Raw genomic sequence first — 24,344 nt, 5'->3', positions numbered from 1 at the left:
TTGAAATATTAATTTTCTCTCCCCGCTCACACACGCACAGCTAGTGAGGATTGGAGTCCATCAGTCCTGGTGCTCCCTCCCTTCTGGGAAGAATTAGACTCTGGATCGGCAGCTCTGCCCTGCCTCCGGAGTGTTGATGATAAGGAGCCAGGCAGCGGCGTGAGGACAAGCACCGTGTCCCCGGACAGCAATCAAACCTACAGCCTGATCAGTTACCTGAGAGTCCCGGCCTCTGACTGGAAGAAGGTCTCCAGATATTCCTGCAGAGTCAGACACGGATCCCTGAACTCACCACTTCTCAACACCATCAGTTCCAGCGACTGTTCACTCTGACAGGCTGTTGGTCGGAGTTAGAGTTTGCTTTATTGATAACGTTTGATGAAGTGGTGGCGCGGTGATAATGTTACTGGGTCAGTAACCCAGAGGTCTAGGTTAATGTTTTGGGGGCATGAGTTCCAATCCCTGCTCAGTAGCTAGTGGAATTTAAATTCAATTGATAAATCTGAAGCTGTAAACTGCTCTCAGTAATTGTGCCAATGAGATCTAACATTGATTTTCTCAAAAAAAAAGAAAGACAAACTAAAATATAATGCACTCGGAAATTCTTTTGTCCTCTCCTCCTCTGGCCTACGTGTGATCCTAGAACCGCAACAATATGGTTCACTGTTAACTGCCCTCTAAAATTAGGGATGGGCCACACATGCTGGTCTTTGCCAGCGACTCCAACATCCCAAGAAAGAATGAAGCAAACATGGTGACCAGAAGAGGGGCTGTACAAGAGGCCAAAGTTAACCACCCATGTCCAGAGTGCCCCATTTAAACATCTCTCTCTGACAGTAGCGAACATGTGGAGTAAATGCAATGGCAGCTAATTTATAATGTTGCATTTGAGGTGGTTCAAAAGAGGTTTATTGGATTGATAGCTGGAATGAGCAGGTTGTCAAAGACGGAAAGGTTGGACAGATTGGGCTTGTTTCTAAAGGAGTTAAGAAGAGTGAGAGGTGATTTGATTGAAATAAACAAGATCCTGAACGGCCTTGACAGGTGGATGTGGAAAGGATGTTTGCTATTGTGGGTGAGTCCAGAACTAGGGGGCACTGTTTTACAATCAGGGGTCGCCCTCTTAGGACAGAGATGAGGAGAATGTTTCTCTCTCTGAGGGTTGTTTGACTTTGGAATTCTCTGCCTCAGAAGGTGGTGAAGGCAGGGTCATTGAATTTTTTTAAGGCAGAGGTAAATAGATTTTTATTAGACAAGGGAATCAAAGGTTATTTGGGATAGATGGGAATGTGGAATGAGAAACACAAACAGATCAGGCATGATCCTATTGAATGGCGGAGCAGGCTCGAGGTGTCGAATGGCCTCTCCTTGTTCTTATTTCTTATGTTCCTATGTAAATGCCAGCCATAGTTAAAATACTTGCTTTAAGTTATAAAGTGCCAGTGCTGCAGTTCGCTTTATTTGCGGAATAGAGTATGTCTGCATAATTGTTACTATTGTGCAAGGTTTGTGTTGTGTTTAAACACAGAGGTACAGTTGCCACTAGGTGTAATTTTATTTTGGATTGATTATTATTCACAGGAACAATGTTTGAAAGCCCAGTCCCAGGTATCGACCGCGGTGTTCACGCCTTCAGTCATGGCCTTCATTTCAATCGAGGATTTCCTGCCCTCAAGTGGACGTGTCTTTGATGGCTTTGTTCGTTGAGTGTTCATTCCAGAGGAAACAAAATGTACAAACTCGTCTGCTCACCTCTGAGTCAGAAGTTTGTGCGTTAAAGTCTCACTCCAGAGGCGTGAGAACAAAATGCAGATTGACGACCCAGTAGAGGGATGACGGAGTGCCGCACTGTAAGAGGTGCTGCCTTTTGGCTGAGACGCTATTCCGAGAACTCAGAGTAAGGAGAAAAGAATAACTCTGCACCATATCTGAATAAGAGCAGCCAGCCTCTTTAAAGCAGACTTTCAGGGAATTAGCACATTTCTATGTGTGGGATCTTGCTGTGCACTAACAAACCACAGGGTTTCCAACATTAAAACCGGGACTATAAATTAAAATTATCCTTAAAACATTTTGATCGTCCTGAGTTCTGGACTAGGTCTCGAATCCACAACCCTCCTGATTCAAGAGGTAACTGAGTCACATCTGCCAGGAAGCTCTGCACTATTTTTAATTTCACTGCAGTGTCACTCACTGTTGTGTTCCGGAAAGATAGCGGTTCCCCAAGCATTCATATCAGAAATATAATTAATATCCACAGCATTTCTAAAAAAATTAAGCACATGCAATGCCTTGTGAATCTATCATTTCTATTTAATTGATTGGTTTAACGTAAATTGATTTTCCAGTCCTGGGAATCCTAGAGGGAATGTATAATAATGTGAATGGTGTGCCCTCCTGAGCAGAAACTAGCGGTCAACATCAATAACTATTGCAATCAGGGACTTCACTGAGAGAGCAGCAACTCAAATAGGAGTATACAGGATTATTATTTCAGCCAAATGGGAGGTTAGATGATAGAATGTATGTTCATCATATTCCAGTGTCTCATTGAGATAAATCCACAACCCTTCCTAAAAGTCAAGGTGGAATCTTATTTTCAATTAACAACTTATCAATTCTAACTTCTCGTTCATCGTTCTATAAGCAAAAAATACGAAGTCATAAATCCCTCAGTGTTTACAGCTTGTTTCACACTTTTAAAGGACCGCTACAGTCTTTGTCGTTTTGAAATCGGTGTTAAATTAAACATACCTTAGATGTAAATCCTGGCGAAGAAAAGGAGACGGGATCAGGGGAACAGGAGGCCGAGGCCATTCAACCCCTCAGGCCTGGTCCGCTGTTCTATTAGGCCATGGCTGATTTGTCTCCTAGTTACATTTGCCGCCTTGGTTCAATAACTCTTAACACCCTCCCTCACAAAAACATAACCAACTCAGTTTTGACATTTCTATGTGGCATGAAGCCTCAGCAGCGATTTTCTGGGGGTGAGATTTCCCGATTTCCACTCCCCTTTGTGTGAAGTAGTGTTTCCTTTGAACGGATTGATCCTAATTTAAAAGTCCTGACACTTTATTCTGGACTCCCCACAATCAGAGTAAATAGTTTCTCTCTCTCCATACCATTAATTTTAATTATCCTACCCACCCTAAGCTAAGATAGTTTAGCTGTTCGCTGAGAGTCTCCAATGCTTTACATTGAATGTTAAAATACTCTCCCCGTCAGCAGCGGATCCATTTGCAAAGCTCTTAGGATTCAATTCGTTTCCTGCTCCTTTCCCATCTTCTGAATGGTGACATTTTCAATGCAGCAGAATCCATTCCTGGGTGAAGAGTCTGGAAGCACTGGCCGCCCTGAACATGGGAAATATGTTAAACCAGGGAAATATATAATGATTTAACTCAAGTTCATATCAGTTCAATCATTCTCCATAAGACACGAAACTGGTTTCCTGTGTATAGGCAACAAGAGGCAAATATTATCAGGAAATACTTCAAATGAGAAACCAATAAGATTAATTTTAAAATCAATCTACCCATTCAGGGAACTGGACTGCTTTATTGTTAGATACGACCAAAACATCCAAGCAGATGGTTCCTCTGCATCATCTGTCAGTTTCAATAGTCACAGGTTGAAGGGGAACTATTCCGAATTATTGACATTGATCAGTGATTTTAGAGACTGAAAACCAGCTCGATGGCTCCCCTAACGACACTTCAAGAGGTACCTTGTTCCTGGGGCATTACTGAAAAAAAATCTGTTTACTGGTTAGGAGGGGCAGGCTCCTCGCTGCTTTGTGCTTGACACAGTAATCTCGGACACGCACACACGAAGACAAAAACAAACAAACACCTACACACACATAGGCATACACACACACAAACTCAAACACACAGAGAAACACAAACACACACATATACATACACACATAGACACAGAGGCACACACAAAGACAAACACGCGCATACATACACATAGGTACACAGACTCACACACAAGCTAAAACACACACAGACAAACAAACATACACATACATAGGCATAAACACTCACACACATACACACAGTCACACACACAATCAAACACAAAAAGACGCACACGCATAGATATACATGCAGATGCACACACACACATACACACACATAGGCATAAACACACACACACATACTCAAACACACACACAGACAAACACAAACACACACAAAAAAGCAAACATACACATACATAGGTATAAACACACACACACATACACACTGTCACACACACACAAACACACGCACAAACAAACACAAACACACACAGACTAACCCAAACACACAGATTCATACATATAGTCATACAAACTCAAACACTCACACTCAAACGCACAGTCTCGCACACACTCTCTCACACACACACACACAAACACACACATACGCACACACACATACACACAAACACACACACACACAAAGACACATACTCCAAGAGAATCAAGGGCAGCAGATGGATGGGAACACCAACACCTGCTTGTTCGCCATAAATTTGACTACAGGAGAAAACGCTGCTGATTGATTGATTGACATGTCAAATTTGTTTGTTTGAGGTGTTGCCTTGGAGAAAAGCAACGGATAAGCTTGTTGCTCCCCAAGTATCCGTTTATTCAAAAATAAAAAGGCTTGAACATATTTCTTTTGTTTGCAGAAAAGAAGGGCTCTGCCGTATGAATACGCGTCACTTGCAGCCAACTTAAATCAGCTACGTTACCAGCTCGACTAAGAATCTAAAATTGGTTAATGTGGCTAGAAGCGCCCTCAGGATTGTTCAGCAAGTGCTGTCTATTTGCTGATATACATCTAACAGTCTACGTTTTGGATTGAATTTTGTAAGCACAGGCTCCTGGGGTATGTTCTGTACTTTGTCTATGACGAAGCAACAGACGGAACATAATGTTTCTTTAGGGCAGCCACTGGGGTGTACGCTCTATTTACCTGGCATTGTACCGGCACTGAAATTCATACTGGGTGTTCTTCAATTGTGTGGTAGGCAGAACGTCTTTTCTGGGATGGCGGCTGCATCGTGTTAGTGCATGGCCACTTCACAGTCAGGGTGTGAAAAGGCTTCCTTAGCGCCTTGTTCATTTTTTTTACATGTACTTTGCCTTTCCAGGGTAATTTGAAGTAGATCAAGCAGTTTCCATGTCAGAAACTGCCGGCCTTTTGCACAGTTGCGAGTTTGCGCCACACACAGCGAACAATGGCCTGTTCAGGATACTCACTGACGAAAAACTTTAGGCAAAAGGTTTCTATTGTCAGCAACAATAGTTGAAATTTATCCGTGACCTCGTGGAGCGAATAGGACTGGCAAATGTTGCAAAGCGAGCTCGGTAATGATGTGAGGGAGAGAGTATATTGTATCCAGGGCATTGAGGAGAGAACCTCTTCTCTTTGTCTAAAAAGTGTCTAAGTGACCTGTTTACGACACGCTGAAAGGACAAGGCGGTTCCTCGGTTTAACGTCACACAGGAAAGAGAACACGTCAAAGTCTGAAGCATTTCCGGGGTACAGACACTGAGAGTGTCTTGGAAACTTGTGCTCAACACTCTGCAGCGGGACATGAGCCGTTAGGTTTTGCATTGTAAGCGACCATGGAGAGATTCGTGACACGGAGTAAAGGACAGGAGTAATTTCCAAAAGGAAAGAGGCAAGCGAGATGCATACACTGGGTGAAACAGCTGCTGAAAAATAAGTATGATTCCATATTTCTTTCCCTGGTGCAGTTTTGTTAGTACGTTATAAATGTATAGTTGACAACGTTCAGGATAAAGAAATAAGAAACGCCACTCGACATGGAATCACTTCCTCGGCCAATACTAGTGAATAAGTAAAATGTGTTAAATTCAGTACTTTTGAACATGATTTTTGTTTGGACCATACACCGTATTTTATGCACTTTTATAACTAACTAACTTTACCTTCACAGCTGGTGTGTACATGGGCACTTAACGCATAAACAGGAAACCCACAGCGACATGGTGCTGAATTTTCCATCTACCTATTTTTAAACGCAGCACAGAGTTTTTGCAACTCTGCATGTCACAGATGATCCAACCAGACCCAGCACAAAGAGCAGCAGAAAAAATATGCGTCAGTGCGAAGCTTAAAGTGAGCGCGTCGGCCGCAGACAATGAGCTTCTTCATTATTCTTGCGCTTTTCCATTTCTTCCCAGGTAAGATTCTCTTACTTAAAATTCATGGGATAATTCCAGTGTATGATCGCTGAGAAAGTCAGTCATGTGGAAGACTGCGCCCTGTCTTCTCTGATATTAGTGTTGTCTCGAAGAATTGAATGATCAAAGGGAAATTAAAATAGGCCAAAAGTCTAAATCTCACAGCCACTGTCGGCAGAAGAGCGGGAATCCGTTCAGCCCCGGAGGCAATGCTCATCCCTTCATGAAAATCACAAAGGCAGATTATCTGATTATTGTGGCATTGCTGTTTGTGGAACCGGCGCGCGTGTAATTCACCCGCCGCGTTTCCAAGAATACGGGAGTGATTACGCTTGACAATGCATTGTATTGGATGAAAAATGTTTCACTCTCCTGCTCTCTATCTCTCTTTCTTTCTGTCTTTCTTTCTTTCTCATTCCCTATCACTATTCCTCTCTTTCTTTCTTACTTTCTCCCTTTCTCTCTTTATCTTTCTGTCTCCTTTAGTTTTCTCCCAAGATTGTCTTTTTACTTTAGAGGCAGGTTACTTGTTTCTGTATCAAGCTGTTTGTCTTTTCTGCCATAAGAGAAAAGCATGTGATCGATGCCGTTCTCTCAGTTGTTGTCTCTCAGGCTGTGTTCCCGCAGACTCCAACGGTTCAGGGCGTCTCGGTTGGAAGCACCTTTAAGGTGCATTGTCACAAGGGCTGGTTCGCGACTGGAGTTGTTCACTGGTATAAACAGCGGCCTGGAAAACGCCTAGAGCTCGTTTACATCGCGAGAAAACCGTTTCCTCCAGAAGGAAGGTTTTCAGGAGAAGTGAACGATGAATCGACTATTTATAGTCTGGTGATTGAGGATGTCCGGAGGAATGATTCAGGCGTGTATTACTGTGCAGCTAAGAAATCTACGGGAACGTCATCTATCTTCGGGAACGGGTCGAAATTGTTCATCGTAGGTAAGAATTAAGGCCGTTTAACTGATCTCACCACAAATAAACAAAAATTAAGGTTGAATAGTAATTGCACCTTATTTCCCAAACTCATCAGGTCCCCCCAAGATATTCCTCTTATCTCCACCTTTGGATGATATTCTCCCGATGGAAACTATCCCACTGCTGTGCTTCGTGAACAGCCTGGCCGTCGATACTCTCCCCTTGCGCTGGAATATTTCCGCGAGAATTACCGACGGATGGACCGATTCTGGGACAATCGGCCTGGACGGGACGTACAGCATCAGCAGCCACATCAGAGTCCCGGCAGAAACGTGCAATAATGGCGCTGTCTGTACTTGCTCTGTTCAAATCAACTCAACTGAAAACCTTATCAGTGAAAGTGTCTCATATCAGAGAGGTAACTATTGGCAATGGCAGTTTATTCGTATATCCAACGCTGATGGGAGACTTGGTTGTTTGAAAGATGGCCGTACATATAAAAACTCGCTGACTTTCTGTCTTCATGTTTACTTACTCTCATTTACCTCTGTTAGATCTCCAAATGTTTTAGTGTTTATCTTTTTTCCTGAATGTTTAAATCCATCTACATGCGCCATAAGTATATGTTTGGAGGTAAGGTGTCAGTTTGAACTGTTGGAATTTCCAAATGGAACATTTGGAAAATAAAATATCCATTTCCAATCCCGATTTTCTCTCCTCATGCCTATCACCCCAATATGTATTTCTCTCCTCATGCCTATGACCCCAATATGTATTCCACAGCGTTCGCGGCTAAGAAACATTCGATTTATACCGATAGGTAAGTGCCGGTATTGCTGCTCCAAAGGAGAATCCTCCAAAAACTCCAATGGTTGGAGACCAAACCACAGGTGACCTAACCATTGTTTTATTGAAGTTTCGCATAACTTCCCCAATTTGCAATTTTATCTTTCTCCAGATAAACGTCATTGGTTGCCTGTTACGGCCTAATTAAGCTGCATAACTACATTTAGTAATTTTTGAAACTGTGCACCCAAATCACTTTGGCGCTTTACCCCTTTAGAACATTACTTTTCAAGGTTGTGTGTGTAGCCTATTTGTTTTTCCGTGCAAAATGGTGTTCATCTAATAATTCGCCAATAAGAGAGATAGGGGTTCATTTGGGGACCCAGAGACCAGTTAGGCACTCATGAGTTGTGGAGAAACCCTTCAAGTCTGAGATCAAGATGAAAGTGGGGAGCATTTATAAATGGATGGTTTAGTTAAGGGCAACTAGCTTCGAATCGCGATACTAGACTCGTTTTAACGCGTTTAGTAGAATTATTTTATCTTTTGCCGAACCGATCAGTTGCATAGTTAAAAGCTGGCAGTAGGTGCAATGTGCCTGGAATTCCAGAAGGCGTTTCATTCGGTATCAAGAGGTCAGCAGGGAAACAATTCGGCATTTGGTGTAAAGGAAGTGTTGGTACATGGATGAAAGTTGGATGACAGACGGATAATAGGTAGCTAGGGAAGACAGGCATTGCTTCGTTGGCAGATGAGTTGTAGATCATGTATTCCAGCAGACACCTTTAGACGTTTGCATTAGTTTCCCATTGTAACGGGCCGATGGAGAGAGCGTGGAGAAATGAGATGGATTTAGATTCATCCAGCAGTGAATTGGCATAATTTCGCAAGATTATCTCTGTCCCTCTCTCGCTTACTCTCTCATTGCATCTTGCTGCTTACCTGGCTTTCTCATATGTTTCGACAGGTATTATACACACAAACACACACACACACACACACACATATATATACATATAATATGTATATATGTACTCATTAATATATATGTATATATATATGTGATATGTGTATAGATATATAAATGTATATCTATGTATAACTCTGATAATACGGGTGTTGAGTCCTCACCCCTAGTTCCTTTGAGTACGCGTTGAAGGGTCTGCTTGAACTTTTTACAAGTGCCCGATGGATTCAGTAACTTTTTTTTTAAGTTATATTTTTGTACTTCAGATCCGCCGTATGATGATTGCCTTTTACTGCTTTCCGGATGTTCATTTCTGATGATTCTCCTTCTAATGATTTCTATTGTCGCCGTCGGATGCAGCTACAGGAATCGGCGCTCAGGTGAGAATTGCACGGTGTAACTCCGTGGCGCTCTACATCTCTGACATTGTGATATTCTTCTTTTTAGTCTGTTTTTTTCACGTTAATGGACCTGTTCAGTTTTCAATTTGCAAATCTATACCTTTGCCTTTATATCAGGCAACAGGACCAAGGGTCAGGAATTCACGGATTCGAGGCCACGTGAGCACGAAAATGAGGTGAGTGCATAGAGATATTTACTCTTAATACATGTTGCTTCCTTTCACTGATTGTATAAAACAGCGTTTAAGATGGATAGTAATCGCTGCATAAGTCTGTAAACATTTCAAAGTGAACACTAGAAAATGGCACTTTTTGGCAGAGCTGAAAATATTGGCCTGATATTCAATATCAGTAATTATATATTATTTCAGAATAATGTTCCAATGGAATGTTCTCGGAGTTAAATTGACTGTATTATAAGAAAACGTAACATAGATTCGACTACTATTTCTGTGTGCATAAAAGAGAAAATGCATGATCTAATTGTGACGATTAAGATGCCAAAATATTTGATCAGGTTATAAAATAGAAGCTCTTTATTCTGTTGTGGGCATCTGTAACTGGAGGAAAAGCCTTAAAATTAGGTCTAGGACTTCAGACCTGACATCAGGAAACAACTGTGCACACAAAGGCGGTTGAGGACCTGGAAAGGTCTCGCCCCTCAATGTCTGAATGTGGGGTTTAATTGGACACCATTGCTGGTATGTGGGGATACAGATTAGCTATGATTTAATTGAATGGGCTATCAGGGTCAACGGTTGAATGATCAAACACTGCTCCTATGTTTCCATGATGAAAATGGCTTATGATTTCTCTCATAGACCTTTTACACTCGCCTGGCATTTACTGAAGATCCGACACACTGATGGGAATGAGAAAGGATCATTGATCGGCTGAAGCAGGATATTAATCACTGAAGAACAATGCTGATTTTTCCTCATGCGGAAGTCAGTAAGAAACATTGTTCAGTAATAATTCAAGCAACGTTTTCTCGGTTTTATGCCGTGCGTTTTGGGACTCATTGACATGAATTTGGAAACTTAATTCATAAGGCCAATGAACGCAATACGGAAATGTACATCCTTCCAACAAACTGTGATTTTAATTTTTCTTACCGATGAAATGTGCTTTTGTCAATCACGAATAAATAACCTGAAAAGACCAATATAGAAACGACTTAGCAGTCATTTTTAAAAAAATGTTATTGTTATTCAGTGAGGATAGAATTTATTGCGCGTCCCCAATTGCCGTTGGAAAGGTGTTGGTGAGTTACCTCCTTGAAGTGCTGCAGTTCTTGTGGATAGGAACAGCCAGAGTGCCGTTAAAGAGGAACTTCCAAAATTTTGAACATTAACAGTGAAGTAATGGTAAAATATTTCCAAGGCAGGTTGGTATGTTACTTTGGGAAGTGGGGGTGCACGAGTGGAGTGTGAGGATGGGGGTGGGGGGATGGGGAGGGGGGGTTGGTGGGGTGTGGGGTGTGGGGATGGGGGTGGGGTAATGGGTGTGGGGGGTGGGGGTGGGGTGTGGGGATAGGGGTGGGGAGTGAGGGATGGGGGTGGGGTGTGTGATTGGGGGTGGGGGAATGGGGAGTGGGGTTGGTGGTGGCGTGTTGGGATGGGGGTGGGGGGATGTGGAGTGGGAGGTGGGGTGTGCCATGCACGTGGTTGTGCCCCCTTCTCCTTCTAGTCGGTAGCGATTGCGAGTTTGGAAATTTCTGCCGGGAAAACTAGACGAGACTCTGCAGCGCAGCTTGTAGACGTGGTTGTCTGTGTGCACATGTGGTGGAGTGAGTGAACGTTTGAAATGTTAGATGACATGCCAGTCAAACTCTTTACTTTCTATTGATGGCATTGGGCATGTTGCCTTTACAGCTGTTCTTATCCAGACAATAAGACAGGGCATTTAAGCCCCTGGTCTAGTTAAGTCCTTGGCTAATGGAAACATCCAGGATGCCAATCGTATAATATTAAGCGGCAGAAATGCATTTGAATGCAAAGAAACGATGTGCTATGTTGGTGATCTTCATTGCATTGCTGTCCTGTAGCTTCAATTTTAATTACGACTAATCAATATAAGCCTGAATGCGGGCACAGAGTGTTTAATTATATCCAGAGTTATCAATTATACAGAATACAATGTAATATTCAGCGAAAACCCCTACTTCTGCCCTTATGATGGGGATTAGGTCGGCCTATGTAGATGGTTGTGCCTAGGACATTGCCCTGATGAACACCTGCAATTATGTGTTGGGAATAGATGATTGGCCAACAACAGCAAACACTATACCTCATTGTGCTTGGTATGAATCTAGTCAGCGGAGATTTTTTTCCGCCTCATTTCCATTGACTACAATTTTACTCTTGCCCCTTTATGCAACATTCGATCAAATGCTGCGCTCACACCTTGCCACTGGAAATCGCTTTTGTTATCCAAGTTTGGTATGAGCAATTGTTTGGGGCAGAGTGGCCTGAGAGGTACCCATTCGGAACATCAGTGAGCAGGTCATTGATGAGTAAGTGCCGCTTTATTGCACTGTCGAAAAGAAAGCCTATCACTTAGCTGCTCGTTGAGATTGGGCTGGTGGGACGGCAATTGCCAATTTGCCCTGATTTTTGTTGACAGAACACAGCCATGCACGCGTTCATATTGTCGGTGAGATGCATGTTTGAAGCTGTTATGGAACCGGTTTGCTAGGGGTGTGACTAGACTGGAAACACAAGAGTTCAGTAATACAGGCGGCATGTTGCCAGAAACTAACCCCTTTGCTGTATCCAGTGCGCTCAGCCGGTTCTTGATATAACGTAGAGTGAGTAGAATTGACTGGACAATGGCATCCGTGAGGCTTGTGGCTTGATCTTCACACTGACATGTATCTTTCTCTCAGCACCTCAAGCTGAAGATGGTTACAAACGCTGCACTAACTTGCTGAGTTCCCCTATTAATGAAAATGGGAATGTACTAGGAGGCTCCTGTTATCGGTTATGGTTTCATTATCCAACATCATTCACGGCATGACGTTTCAGGGCTGCAAAATTTTGATTTCACCCTTTTGTTGTGGGGTTACCTAGCTCTGCCACACGTATGCTCATTCCAGTGTTTAGGATACATCCAGTTTTGTGTTGCAACTTCATTAGGTCCTTACTTACATTTTTAGGGCATAGACCATAAGGACGTTAAAAATAGGAGCCTTAATATGAAATCCCTACCAACACCACCACCCCCTGACCCCCACTCGAGCCATTATGGCTGATGGACTCCGCTATCCTTCATTTGAACCATCATCCGCAATATGCCCTAACTATTATACAACGACACTTTTGCCAACGCCACGCACACAACAGCGATTCAAAAGGCAGCTCAATACTACATTAGCAAGAGTAATTATGGGTGGCTAATGCATTCAGGTTTGTCAGGGATATTCCATATATATATATATCTATATATATATATATATATATATATATACATATACATTATATATTTTTTGTTATATGTGTTTTTCTGCACAGTTAGCAAGGTTCATTTCGAACAGCATTCAAAATATTTCTAAGCACGAGCTACAAATTCAATAAAATAGGTTTTGAAAGGAGTGACGTTTTTGCTCAAGTTACTTCAAATTTAAATCCAGATGCTCTCAATGTAACTCTTACACCAACTAACTCCACACAATTAGAGAGTTATTGCTCGCGGTTCAAAGGTAAGGTTTAGGACTGACAGATTGACTAGAATAACGAGGTAGTGCAAATCAGGTAAATGTTGATACCGGCTGGGTCTCTTTCTCTAGAACAGGTCGACTGATGTGTGACCCGATCGAGATGCTAATGTTTGCGAAAGTGTTTTGTAAGTTAGATGTAAAAAAAAAAAATCATTTGAGGACAAGACTAAAATACACAATATTTACTATGAAATCCGTTGGGGAATTGGATATATAATTATTTGTTAGCGATTGCTTAGTGTGATAAATTTGTAACCACGTGGAGCATTTGACACGAATAGAATTGAGGCTTTGAGGGATAGCCTCACATGAAGGAAAATGCAATAGATAACACGCTGAATTGTTTAAATGCAGAAAGTTGAGTGGAGGCTTGAGTAGGTTATAAATGCCAGCCGTTGTAAGAGTCCGCTTCTGTACTTTTTAATTTTGCAAATCAAAACACATCATCTGTGACTGTGGATATCCGCCGGTGATGTTAATGATTTGCAAGGGTCACACAATTCTCACTTCTCTTTAAGAATACATAAACCTAAGAGCAAACATCAAACTCTCTATGGATGAAGTGACGTGATACTTTTAGGGAAGCATTCCATTTCATACACTTTATTGAAATAGTTGTGTTGAGATTTGATGTGCTGATTAATGGATCATTGAGTTGCATGTTAGAATCTGACCAAATCAAGGGTCTCTTGTATTTTCTGTGTTGGATGAATATAAACATTTGGGAATAGACACCGGCTTATCCCACTGTAATAAAAAGTTTCACTTTTCACTAAGGGTTATTGGAGGCACTTGTCACAAGACTCATGCAGAAAAAAAAACTGGAATGGATTTAACCACCGGGAATGTTACCCGCTTGCCACACATTACGCCAGCTTTTTAAGTGACTACAACGGATTCCATACACGACCAACTGTAACCCCTTCACCTCACCAAAGAGGAGAAATACAAATGTAGATTTGTGTGTGTGCGTGCATGTGCGCCTGTGCGCTGAACCTCCTGATATCAGTCAAACATTTGCCTTTTAACAGTTAATCCACGTACGTTACCGACAACAGGGGGATGGGAACGTTAGGGCCCATTGAGTCTGTTTAATGATTCATTTAGATCATTCCTGATTTGTACGTAACATTTAACCACTTTTGTTCTATATCCATGAATGGTCTGACTAAAACAAAATGAATAGTTAAATCACTACATGAATAAATATATAGCTAGATGGATAAGTGGACAGATAGATGGACAGATAGATAAATGGAAGGAAAGATGGAAGAATGGAAGGAAGAATGGAAGAATGGAAGGATAGGTAGAAGGTTGGAAGGGTAATTATATAATTGCAATGTGAATAATTAAAATATTAGTTTTCAAAGATAATACTTACCATGTGGAACTCACAACTACATGGAATATTTGAGGTCAACAGCATTGGTGCTTTGAAGGGAAGCTGGATATTCAAATGAGGCGGAAAATCAAAGAAGTATAATTTGCTGTTATTAGATAGAATAGGTGGCAGGAGGCTTGGAGCTGCATAAACCCCGTTAGTGGCCTGTTGGGTCAATAGACCTTCTTCTGTGGCAGTCGCCTAAGTAACTCCTGCAAATGGTCATCGTCTTCAGAGAAATAAAGCAGAGTGAAACTGGGAGAAAAATAAAGTTACCTCAATTTTAAACATATGGTCCTCGTATAATTAATTGCTGGCAGAATTGATGTTGAATTGAGTAGTCAGTTGTGTTCCTCACTGAACTTCTGTTATTAATTTTGACTTTGAATGACAATGGAATGAATCAGACAATGAAACGGGGAGAGAACAATATGTGGGTAGCAATGAAGCACATTGGCTGGCTCTGACCCCGGCTGTTGCTGTGGCCCTCACACAGCAACTCTGTTCGGGTCGGTTTCAAATCAATGTGAAAAGCACAAGGACGTGCCGATTTTGGTGGCCCATGTTCTTTAGAGCTTTCTGTGGTTTTCCTGTTTATTGCACCGAAGGCGATTGCACACGTTTCTGCAAAGGTCATGAGGATGAACCTTATGTTAAACAACACACAGAAGGCAGGTTTCCACCCAGGGTAGTTTTAGAAGAAAAGAGTACATTAACCTCATTTAGAACGTCTTCTTCGGTGTGACACCGAATCTTTTTAATGTACATCTGTGAGGTGATTAATCGCATTCGGATCCTCAATATCATTCGCTTTAGTTAAAAGTATACTAAGAGTAAAACAGTGCAGGTCTGCTGAAGCAGAGTTTATTTTCAATGCTGATGTATAGTTAGATTAATCCAATAGGCAAAGTCAAATGCGAGAGTTGTTGCAATATTCTGTCGAACAAATGGGCCCTCTGCAGGTCACGGAGTTATTTACTTGCAGTCTTCTAACTCGGCGGTGTGGTTTCTGTTATAGAGTTTACATGTCCCTGAGACATGAAACAGAACATACAACGTTTAATCAATCCTAATGCATTTGCTTATTTAAGATGTGCACCTGTTGCACATGGGTACGGCGGCTGGAGGTCACATGATTCACAAGTTGGCGACAGTTTCTGGAAATTTCCAACAGCATTTAAAGTGTAAAATCTCAAACCTCACCCTTCTGGAATCTCACGCCACTCATTGTGAGGACATTTTACAATTAAGGATACCAGGGACGAGCAGATGACCTGGCTCCCCAGCCTTGTCCTATAACAAAGGGAAAGCCATCGAAACGAGTCATGGCTCCAGAGGCGCTATTGCCACCGCCTATCTCCTCAGGTGAAAAAGGAACCTTGAAAGAGGTTGGTAAATTGATTGTAACCATGCAACGGATTCATAAGTGAGCAACTGGCCTTCGGCAATTTTAAATGCTATTTTTCTAGACTCACAACATAGCCTTCGGTTTAACCTCCAACCTTCAAACACCAGAAGGGGGCTCCAGACTGACTAACAGCCTGCATTATGTCTAAGCTTCCTTGAGGCCTGATTCTCTGGAAGGTTCCTGCCATCGCCTGCTGAGCAGACCCAGCCACTACAAATCAGCCTAATATCATTGCGTCACCTTCAACTTTAAAGGAATCCTGCAACTACCAGCACTACGTGTGTGCCTACATCACATGGGCTGCAGCTGTTCAAGGAGGCAGCTCACCACCACCTTCTCAAGGGCTACTAAGGATGGGCCAGTAAAGCCCACATCCCGTGCATGAATATAGAAAAGAAAAAAAAAACTCCTGTTTCAGCCAGCTGAACTTATCTGAAATGTAAGTCCCCCGTGAAGGAACCTTCAGTGGGCTCTGACTTTCTAAACTTTGCACATCTTGTCAAATGGTGTCAACTTATGTGTTTTTAAAAAAATATATACTTAGTTGTAAAAACTCCTCTTTCCTATAGTTTCATTATCTACTTGTGTATACGTGTGTTTGTGAGAGAGAGTGTGTGTGTGCGTGTGTGTGTGTGTGAGAGAGATAGAGAGGGAGAGTGTGTGATGTGTGTGTGAGTATGAAATTGCGACCGTCTCCCAGTTTTTAATGTAAGAAAAAACACTCCTGATTTAACCCCAAGGAGATCTTGCTGAAAGCCATGTGAAAAAAAAAATGGCCTTATGCGCTGTAAAAATTCTGTGAATTGTTCGCTAATGGATAAGAGCAGATTCCGGGGATTGAGGCAACAGAATCAGAATGGGTATCTGGGTTTTTAACATAGAAAGCAGAATGGGATAAAGGGTACTTATTCTGATTGGCTGAAAGTGAGAAGTGTCGGGCCACAAGTTCAGTGTTCGAACTACTATTGCTCACAATTTATATTTAGTATTGAAAAAAAAATAATCGAAATCACAACTTCTAAATTTACAGATGACAACGCATTGTGAGAGGGTTAATGAATACTGAGGAAGTCTGCAGCAAATTAAGACAACATATGAACAATCTTCCAAATTATTTTTCAACATATATAGAGAGTTACAGCACGTTGCTAAAAACAACAGAGTTTGCACATGAAAGAGAAATAAAAATCCAAACTGTCATATGATCAAAGTGATCTGAACAACAAATAAACACATCACTAGAATTTGTGACACAAGCCGCGACACAAGACAGAAACCGACCATAATTTAATGGCAGCTCAGAGGGTAAATGCGATGGATATGTCATTCGTGTGTCTAGAAGGTCGCCACGCAAATTACGTTGAGTTCTGGTGGGGTTTTCCAGGGGGATTCCTCTTCAAAACGCATTTTGTGCATAATCGAAAGACCCACAATTGAGCAGGGTAATGACTGATGAACGACACCACGTGCCCTTGACTGCGATCCCACAACAAAGGATTAGCAGACTGATTCCTGGGATGCCGGGATTTCCTATGAGGATACATTAGGAAACTGGGACTCTATTCTCTTGATTTGAATACTCTAGGAATGAAGCATGCAAAATTCTTCCAGGATTCAATGGGGTAAATACAGGGAGGAGGTTCCCGTCTTTGGGGGTTCGAGAACCAGGGGGTTCAACCTCAGAATAAGGGTTTGGCAAATTAATTATGAGGTGAGGAGTAATTTCTTCACTCAGAGAATCATTGGCATTCTCTGCCCGGGAGGGATGTGGATTCTCAGCTATTGAATATGTTCATGACAAAGATCGTTAGAACTCTAGCTTTGAAAGATATCAAGCTTACTGGGGAAAGAAGTTAAAAATGGCGTTGACGTTGAAGGAACCCTGAGGCGAAAGTGACCATAATATGACAGAATGTATTCTGCAATTTGAGAGAAAAAAGGGGGAATCAGTTGTAATGGTATTACAGTTGAATATAGGGAACTGCAGAGGTATCAGAGAGGAGCTGGCCAGAATTGACTGGGAGATGAGCCTAGCAGGAAAGAAAGTGGAACAGCAATGGCAGGAGTTTCTGGGAGTAATTTGGGAGACACAGCAAAAATTCACCTCTAGGAAGAAGAAGCATACTAAAGGGGGGAAGAGGCAACCATGGATTACAAGAGAAGTCAGGGAAAGCATAAAAGCTAAAGAGAAAGCATACAATCCACCGAAGAGCAGTGGGAAGCCAAGGGATTGGCAAGCCTACAAAGACCAACAGAGGAAAACTAAAAAAAGAAAGGAGGGGGAAGATTACATATTAGGGTAAACTAGCCAGTAATATAAAAGAAGATTTCAAGAGGTTTTTTTGGATTTATAAAGGGTAAGAGAGAGGCAAAAGTGGACATTGGGCCGCTGGAAAGTGACGCTGGTGAAGTAGTAGTGGGGAACAAAGAAATGACAGAGGAACTGAATAGGTCCTTTGCGTCAGTCTTCACTGTGGAAGGCACGAGTAATATCCCCAAAGTTCAAGAGAGTCGGTGGCAGAGATGAGTATGGTGGCCATTAGCAAGGGGAATGAGCTAGGATAACTGAAAGGTCTGAAGATGGATAAATCACCTCGACCAGATAGATTACACCCCAGAGTTCTGAAGTAGATAGCTGAAGAGATAGTGGAGGAGTTAGTGGTGATCTTTCAGGAATCACTGGAGTCAGGGAGGGTCTCAGAGGACTGGAAAATCGCTAATGTAACCCCCTGTTTAAGAAGGGAGTGAGGCAAATTACAGGCCGATTAGCCTTACTTTGGTCGTTGGTAAGATTTTAGAGTCCATTACTAAGGATGAGATTTCAGAATACTTGGAAGTGCATGATAAAATAGGGCAAAGTCAGCAGGGTTTCATCAAGGGGAGGTCATGCCTGACAAATCTGTTAGCATTCTTTGAGGTGGTAACGAGTAGGTTAGACAAAAGAGAGCCAATGTATGTCATCTACTTGGACTTCCAGAAGGCCTTTGACAAGGTACCGCACAGGAGGCTGCTCAGCAACATAAGAGCCCGTTGTGTTAGAGGCAAGGTACTAGTATGGATAGAAGATTGGCTGTCTGGCAGGAGACAGAGAGTGGGGATAAAGGGGTTCTTCTAAAGATGGAGGCCGATGACTAGTGGAGTTCTGCAGGGGTCAGTGTTGGGACCACAACTTTTCACTTTATACATTAATGATCTAGATGAAGGAACTGAGGGCATTCTGGTTAAGTTTGCAGATGATACAAAGATAGGTGGAGGGACAGATAGTATTGAGGAGGCGGGGAGGCTGCAGAAGGATTTAGACAGGTTAGGAGAATGGGCAAAGAAGTGGCAGATCGAATACAAGGTCGGGAATTGTGAGGTCATGCGCTTTGGTGGGGAGAATAGAGGCATAGAATATTTTCTAAGTGGGTAGGGAATTCAGAAATCTGGAGTGCAAACGGACTTGGGAGCCCTAGTCCAGTATTCTCTAAAGGTTAACTTGCAGGTTGAGTCCGTAGTTAGGAAGGCAAATGCAATGTTGGCTTGTTTTCGAGAGGACTAGAATATAAAAGCTGTGATGTGCTGTGGAGGCTTTATAAGGCTCTGGTTAGACCACATTTAGAATATTGTGAGCAATCTTGGGCCCCGTATCTCAGGAAGGATGTGCTGGCCCTGGAGAGGGTCCAGAGGAGGTTCACGAAAATGATCCCAGGAATGAAAGGCGTAACATGTGAGGAACATTTGAGGACTCTGGGTCTATACTCGATGGAGTTTGGAAGAATGAGGGGAGATCTGATTGAAACTTACAGAATACTGAAAGGCCTGGATAGAGTGGACGTGGGGGACATGTTTCCATCAGCAGTAGAGACTAGGACCCGAGGGCACAGCCTGAGAGTAAAGGGAAGGCCTTTTAGAACAGAGAGGAGGAGAAACTTCTTTAACCAGAGAGTGGTGAATCTATGGAATTCATTGCCACAGAAGGCTGTGGGGACCAGGGCATTGAGTGTATTTAAGACCGAGATAGATAGGTTCTTGATTGGTAAGGGGATCAGAGGTTATGGGGAGCAGGCGGAAGAATGGGGTTGAGAAACTTATCAGCCATGATTGAATGGTGGAGCAGACTCGATGGGCTGAATGGCCTAATTTGTGTTCCTGTGTCTTATCGTCTTACGGACTTCTAATCTAATTGAATGGCGGAGCAGGCTCGAGGAACTGACTGGCCTCCCCCTGCATCTATTCCCTTGGTGCCTATCTTCCTATGACAGTTATTGGGCAATTCTGCACGTTTGCAATGGATAGAGTGAATTATATTGCTTTTGTGGTGAAGTCATAGCCTAAAGATCTATATATAAGATAGTCATCAATAAACCCAATAAGCAAATCCGGAGAAAAAAATCTCTAACCGAAATAGAGCTGAGAATGTTTTGAAGCAAATACTACTTTTGCATTTAAAGTCTAGGGCCACAGAGATTTGGATAACCGCAAAGTTATGGGTGATAATTTCTATGAGTTTGGCCAAGCATTTATTGGAATAGTCAAGTCTAAAATAAACAAAACCTTGGAACTTAAATTTCAGTTACAGATGAGATGAAGAAAGGAGTTTGCTGCGAAATATTACGGATGGAAAGGATAATCAGGAGCGCAGTGTTCCTGGCTGGGGGCAAGAGAATGTTCTCTGTGATAGCAATAGCTGAATAGGAAGATATATGTGTTAATTTGGTAATGCATGGCGAGAAGCACCATGCCAATTTAGAGAGAGTGGAGATATCTGTGGGGGCGGGGATGTGGTGCGTGAGGAAAGGGCACTGCTGGTGAGGTATAGCTGAATATTGTAACTGTACACGTGGAAATTGAGTTGTGCTTTCGTTTATGTCAATCTGTTGCAACACGTGAATGTGAAATAGGAGGACGGAAAGATGAATATTTGTGCGGGATCAGAGTTTGTTGTCCGCGAATGCAAATGATGCCCTAGATACAATTAAATAGATACGCACAGAACCAGGCGAGATCAGCAACACGCCGAGGGATGACACTGTGACGGGTATGGAATATTATGTTGTTGTGAACCTAGCAACAGCTATAGAGAGGTCAAGAAGTGAAAAAAAAGCAACGAGGAATAGGTTACCTTTGTTACAGTCAAACTGTGTGTAATCTGTGAGTTCCTTAAGACCTTTTTCCATACTGAGGCAGGGCTGGTCACCAGATCGTTCAGATTCAGCCTTGGAGTCCCAGGAACGATGGGAACGTATTTGGGAGACAAACAACACTTTGAAGATCTTTTGAGACGAAATGGAGTTTGGAGATATGGTAGCAGTTTGCAAGGACTAAGTGGTCACGGGTTGTATTTTTGAGGAGTGAGTTTATGACGGATGATTTAACGGGTGACGGAGGAGAGAAAACGCAAGAGAGAAAGCCGTTAGCAATATCAACAAACATGGGAGCCAGAAACCGACTCGGTTCCACTCATCGGATCAATTATGAAGCTGGGCCATTGGGTTTATTGGTTCTGGCGCCAATGCCAATCCCGTGCCCTCGCATTAGCTTCCGTCTCTCCACCCGAGAGCCTCGGTTGATGCAGTCCAGAAATGGGTTCCCCAGTTTTACTATTTGCCTCGGGGAGAGAGAGGTACAGACAACATCGACTCGGGGGATGGAGTGAAAGAGAATCAGATTCAAACGGTTTCTCCAAAAAACATAATGATAGCAATAATAATGATTATAATCATTGTCAAGTGCCACAAGACGTCCAGTTTTGTGCTTTGCAGCGCCAAGTTTTGATTTCTGTCTGAGCAGGTGTTAGCATATCAGAATCAAAACAGTGCAACGAAAGGAGGAACCCTCGGCCTCCTATCCAGCGAGGTCTGATGTGACTCTCTTGTTGCTGTTCACATCCGATCCTCCGGGTGTCAGCTCTGGCTTTTGGTCCACTGCCCTTTCCCGTTACTAACCCTTCGTTCTCATTCATTTCCAGCCTGACAAATGTCACCACTTTCCCAGGGCCCAATTGTCTTTGGCGTGTCTGACTCCTCCTGCTAATTTACTTCCTTCCTCCAAAGGTCAAATATTCTCTTTGCTTCACTGTTTTTGGCCTGTATAAAACTTGCTGCCAGTAGACCTACGGCTCTGCAGCGACCAGCCACCCCTTTCCTGTCGCTCTCCTCTCTTCAACGGTTTTTACTCCTCCCATCCTCCACAGGTGACCTCTTCCAGAATGCAGTGATCTTTGCCATTCAGGAAGAGCCCCGTATCCTCAGCGCAAGGGCTGACCACCATGTCCAACCGCTGACCACCGTCCGTCACCCCCACCACCACCACACCTCGCCCCACCTTCCCAACTTTGTGTTTTCTCTGTTCACCTACGATTACTTGTGATATTCAATTGATGGAAAGATGGAATTAAATATTGCATCCATGGATTTGAAACACTCGGGCCCCTCCTTGGCTGTTCTCAATTGTTCAGTTTATTAATTAATTGAAGAAATGATGCAATTGGATATTGCATCGCACTTTTGAACTGCGTCCTGAACTTGGACTGAGTCAGTCCATAAATAAACGTGTTGGTGCAACAACTTAAATTCGCCAACATAATCCCGACCTGTTGAAAAACAAACTCAGAACTGGTGTAACTTCCGGGATCTGTTCCTGTGATGCTGTAATACAAGAATTCCATTACAAACGTCAACCACAGAAGTATGAAGCTGCCAGAAATTGTGAAGAGCAAAATCATAGACTTCCTTCTGCTCTCCATCTCAGGGTCACTGGAATTCCCTCTTTTGCTCTGACCCCTCAGTCCCTTGTGGACTTTACTGGTCACTAAAATGTATCTGACTGTCAGAGCGTTAAGCAGCAAAATTAACGTGAATGGGAGCAATGGGATTAAAATTGTATCAAACCAGTCAAATATCACCCATCCGGGCTCAGTGAAATAGTTTGGCTTTCTTTGGCAGAACCAGTGGAAGTTGTCGATGATCTCTCCAGGCTCATATACAAAGTAGAATGGAACATTTTTAAAACAGAGCAGAGTGCACGCCGTTGCTACAACCACAGTCGCAGTTCTTTCTGTGCAATATTTTGTTTTCAGCTTCTGGCAACAAATGGCCACAAATCGATCAAAAGTGAAAGTGACAGTGAACCAGACAGAACAGTCTGTGGCTGCACTAGTAAGGACAAGGATAACAGTACATACCGGGGTGATGTTTAGGAAAGAGTTTGCAAAATAGTAGCAGCCGATGTGGAACAGTATGTCCACTGTGATAATGACCATCAGATCCGCCACTGCCATGGGCACCAGGTAGCGAGTGGTGCAGGTGGAGAGTCCACACTTTCCGCGGGATAGGATCACAATTGCCACTGAATTAACTGTAAGAGAGAGAAGGGAAGAGACATTGGTTATGGCTGACAATACAATTTCTGTGCCTTCCCCGTGTAGCATGATCAGCATATTAGCTCCAAAACCCAAGGGTTGAGTTGGCTCAGATTTGAAAGAAGCTCAAAAATGATATTAATCTATCTCCAAGACGGCAGCTGCCAGGTTTAAAAGCTGCAAAAGACACGGCGATCAGCAAACATCCCCCAAGATGCAGTTCGGGTTTTTAAATATTTTTATGAATCACACAGCCTCTAATTTCCGGGTTTAATATCAGCTGCCAAAGATTATCAGGCCTCGGGAATGCGAATCTCTGAATGGAGTCTTCAGAGGGAAGGTAATTCTTTTACCAGCACAACTTTCAGGACAGGAGAATTGGCAATTGATCCACCTTCACAAAGCCACCCGCGTCTCCCCACTACCGACCCCCCCCCCCCACCCCCCCTCACCCACCGGGCTCTCAATAATTCACTCCTGCTTCCAATGCCCCATCGGATTTTGGCCAGATAATTTCCAGTCGGATTGTACCCGGATTAGCTAAGATTCGAACATATTTCCAAGGATCCAGAATTAAACCTACCTGGCCCTGCTTTCTGCTCTAGGATTCTCCCCATCCGCAAGGGAATTGACATCAATGCTGGGAAACTTCCAAGAGCAAAGGACGCCATCTGCGGTGGTGAAACTGCACAGCGTATGCAAAAAAATCAAAACTCCAAAAGTCCAAATTCTCTCCCCAAATTCTGCATAGCCACCCAACAGGGCCACCTACGTAACCCAATATAATTGCTTTAAATGCAACTATATCCCTCATTAGGTCAGGAGACACAGAGCATAAACTGTACCCCAGGTGCTGTCTTGCCAATGGTCTGTCCAGCTGTAACAAGGCTTCCCTGCCTTTCTGCTCCCCTCTTCGAATAAAGGCAACAATTCAATTTTGCTTCCTAATTCCTAGCTCTAACTGCATGCTAACTTTCTGTCATTCATGAACAAAAGTGCGCCCAAACACCCCAGTTCTGCACATTCTGCAGTCTGCCTCCATCAAATAATATTCAGTTTTTTTATTATTATTAACCCTGCCAAAATGGACCACCTTACGTTTTCCCACATTATACTGCATCTGGGACTTTTTTGTCGACTCACTTAAAATATCAATGTACTTTAGATCCTCTTTGTGTCCTCCTCGCTGCTGAATTTCCTCAGTATTACTGCATGATCAG

At 42.8% G+C, this 24,344-nt stretch overlaps 2 protein-coding genes across 2 annotated transcripts in view; both read left to right on the top strand.

Annotated features, from left to right (window-relative positions):
• LOC144672197 (immunoglobulin kappa light chain-like) overlaps positions 1-24,344 on the top strand; it is a 373,445-nt gene that overhangs the window by 121,126 nt on the left and 227,975 nt on the right. The window lies entirely within an intron of this gene.
• LOC144672181 (immunoglobulin gamma-1 heavy chain-like) lies at positions 1,833-9,274 on the top strand. The gene is made up of 4 exons (XM_078534002.1): positions 1,833-1,897; positions 6,775-7,145; positions 7,237-7,539; positions 9,141-9,274. The coding sequence occupies exons 1-4, from the start codon at positions 1,833-1,835 to the stop codon at positions 9,272-9,274; spliced, it is 873 nt and encodes a 290-aa protein (XP_078390128.1).

Source organism: Cetorhinus maximus, chromosome 36, assembly GCF_964194155.1.
Source record: "Cetorhinus maximus chromosome 36, sCetMax3.hap1.1, whole genome shotgun sequence".
NCBI classification, from domain to species: Eukaryota; Metazoa; Chordata; class Chondrichthyes; order Lamniformes; family Cetorhinidae; genus Cetorhinus; species Cetorhinus maximus.
Note: the sequence above shows the minus strand (reverse complement) of the source record. Positions and strands in the feature narration are given on the sequence as shown.

Excerpts from the sequence above, each read along its gene's own strand:
- LOC144672181 (XM_078534002.1), top strand. The coding sequence starts at position 1,833 with ATGACGGAGTGCCGCACTGTAAGAGGTGCTGCCTTTTGGCTGAGACGC. Across the intron at positions 7,146-7,236 it reads GTCGAAATTGTTCATCGTAG|GTCCCCCCAAGATATTCCTC; the intron begins GTAAGAATTAAG and ends CAAACTCATCAG. Across the intron at positions 7,540-9,140 it reads AAGTGTCTCATATCAGAGAG|ATCCGCCGTATGATGATTGC; the intron begins GTAACTATTGGC and ends TTTGTACTTCAG.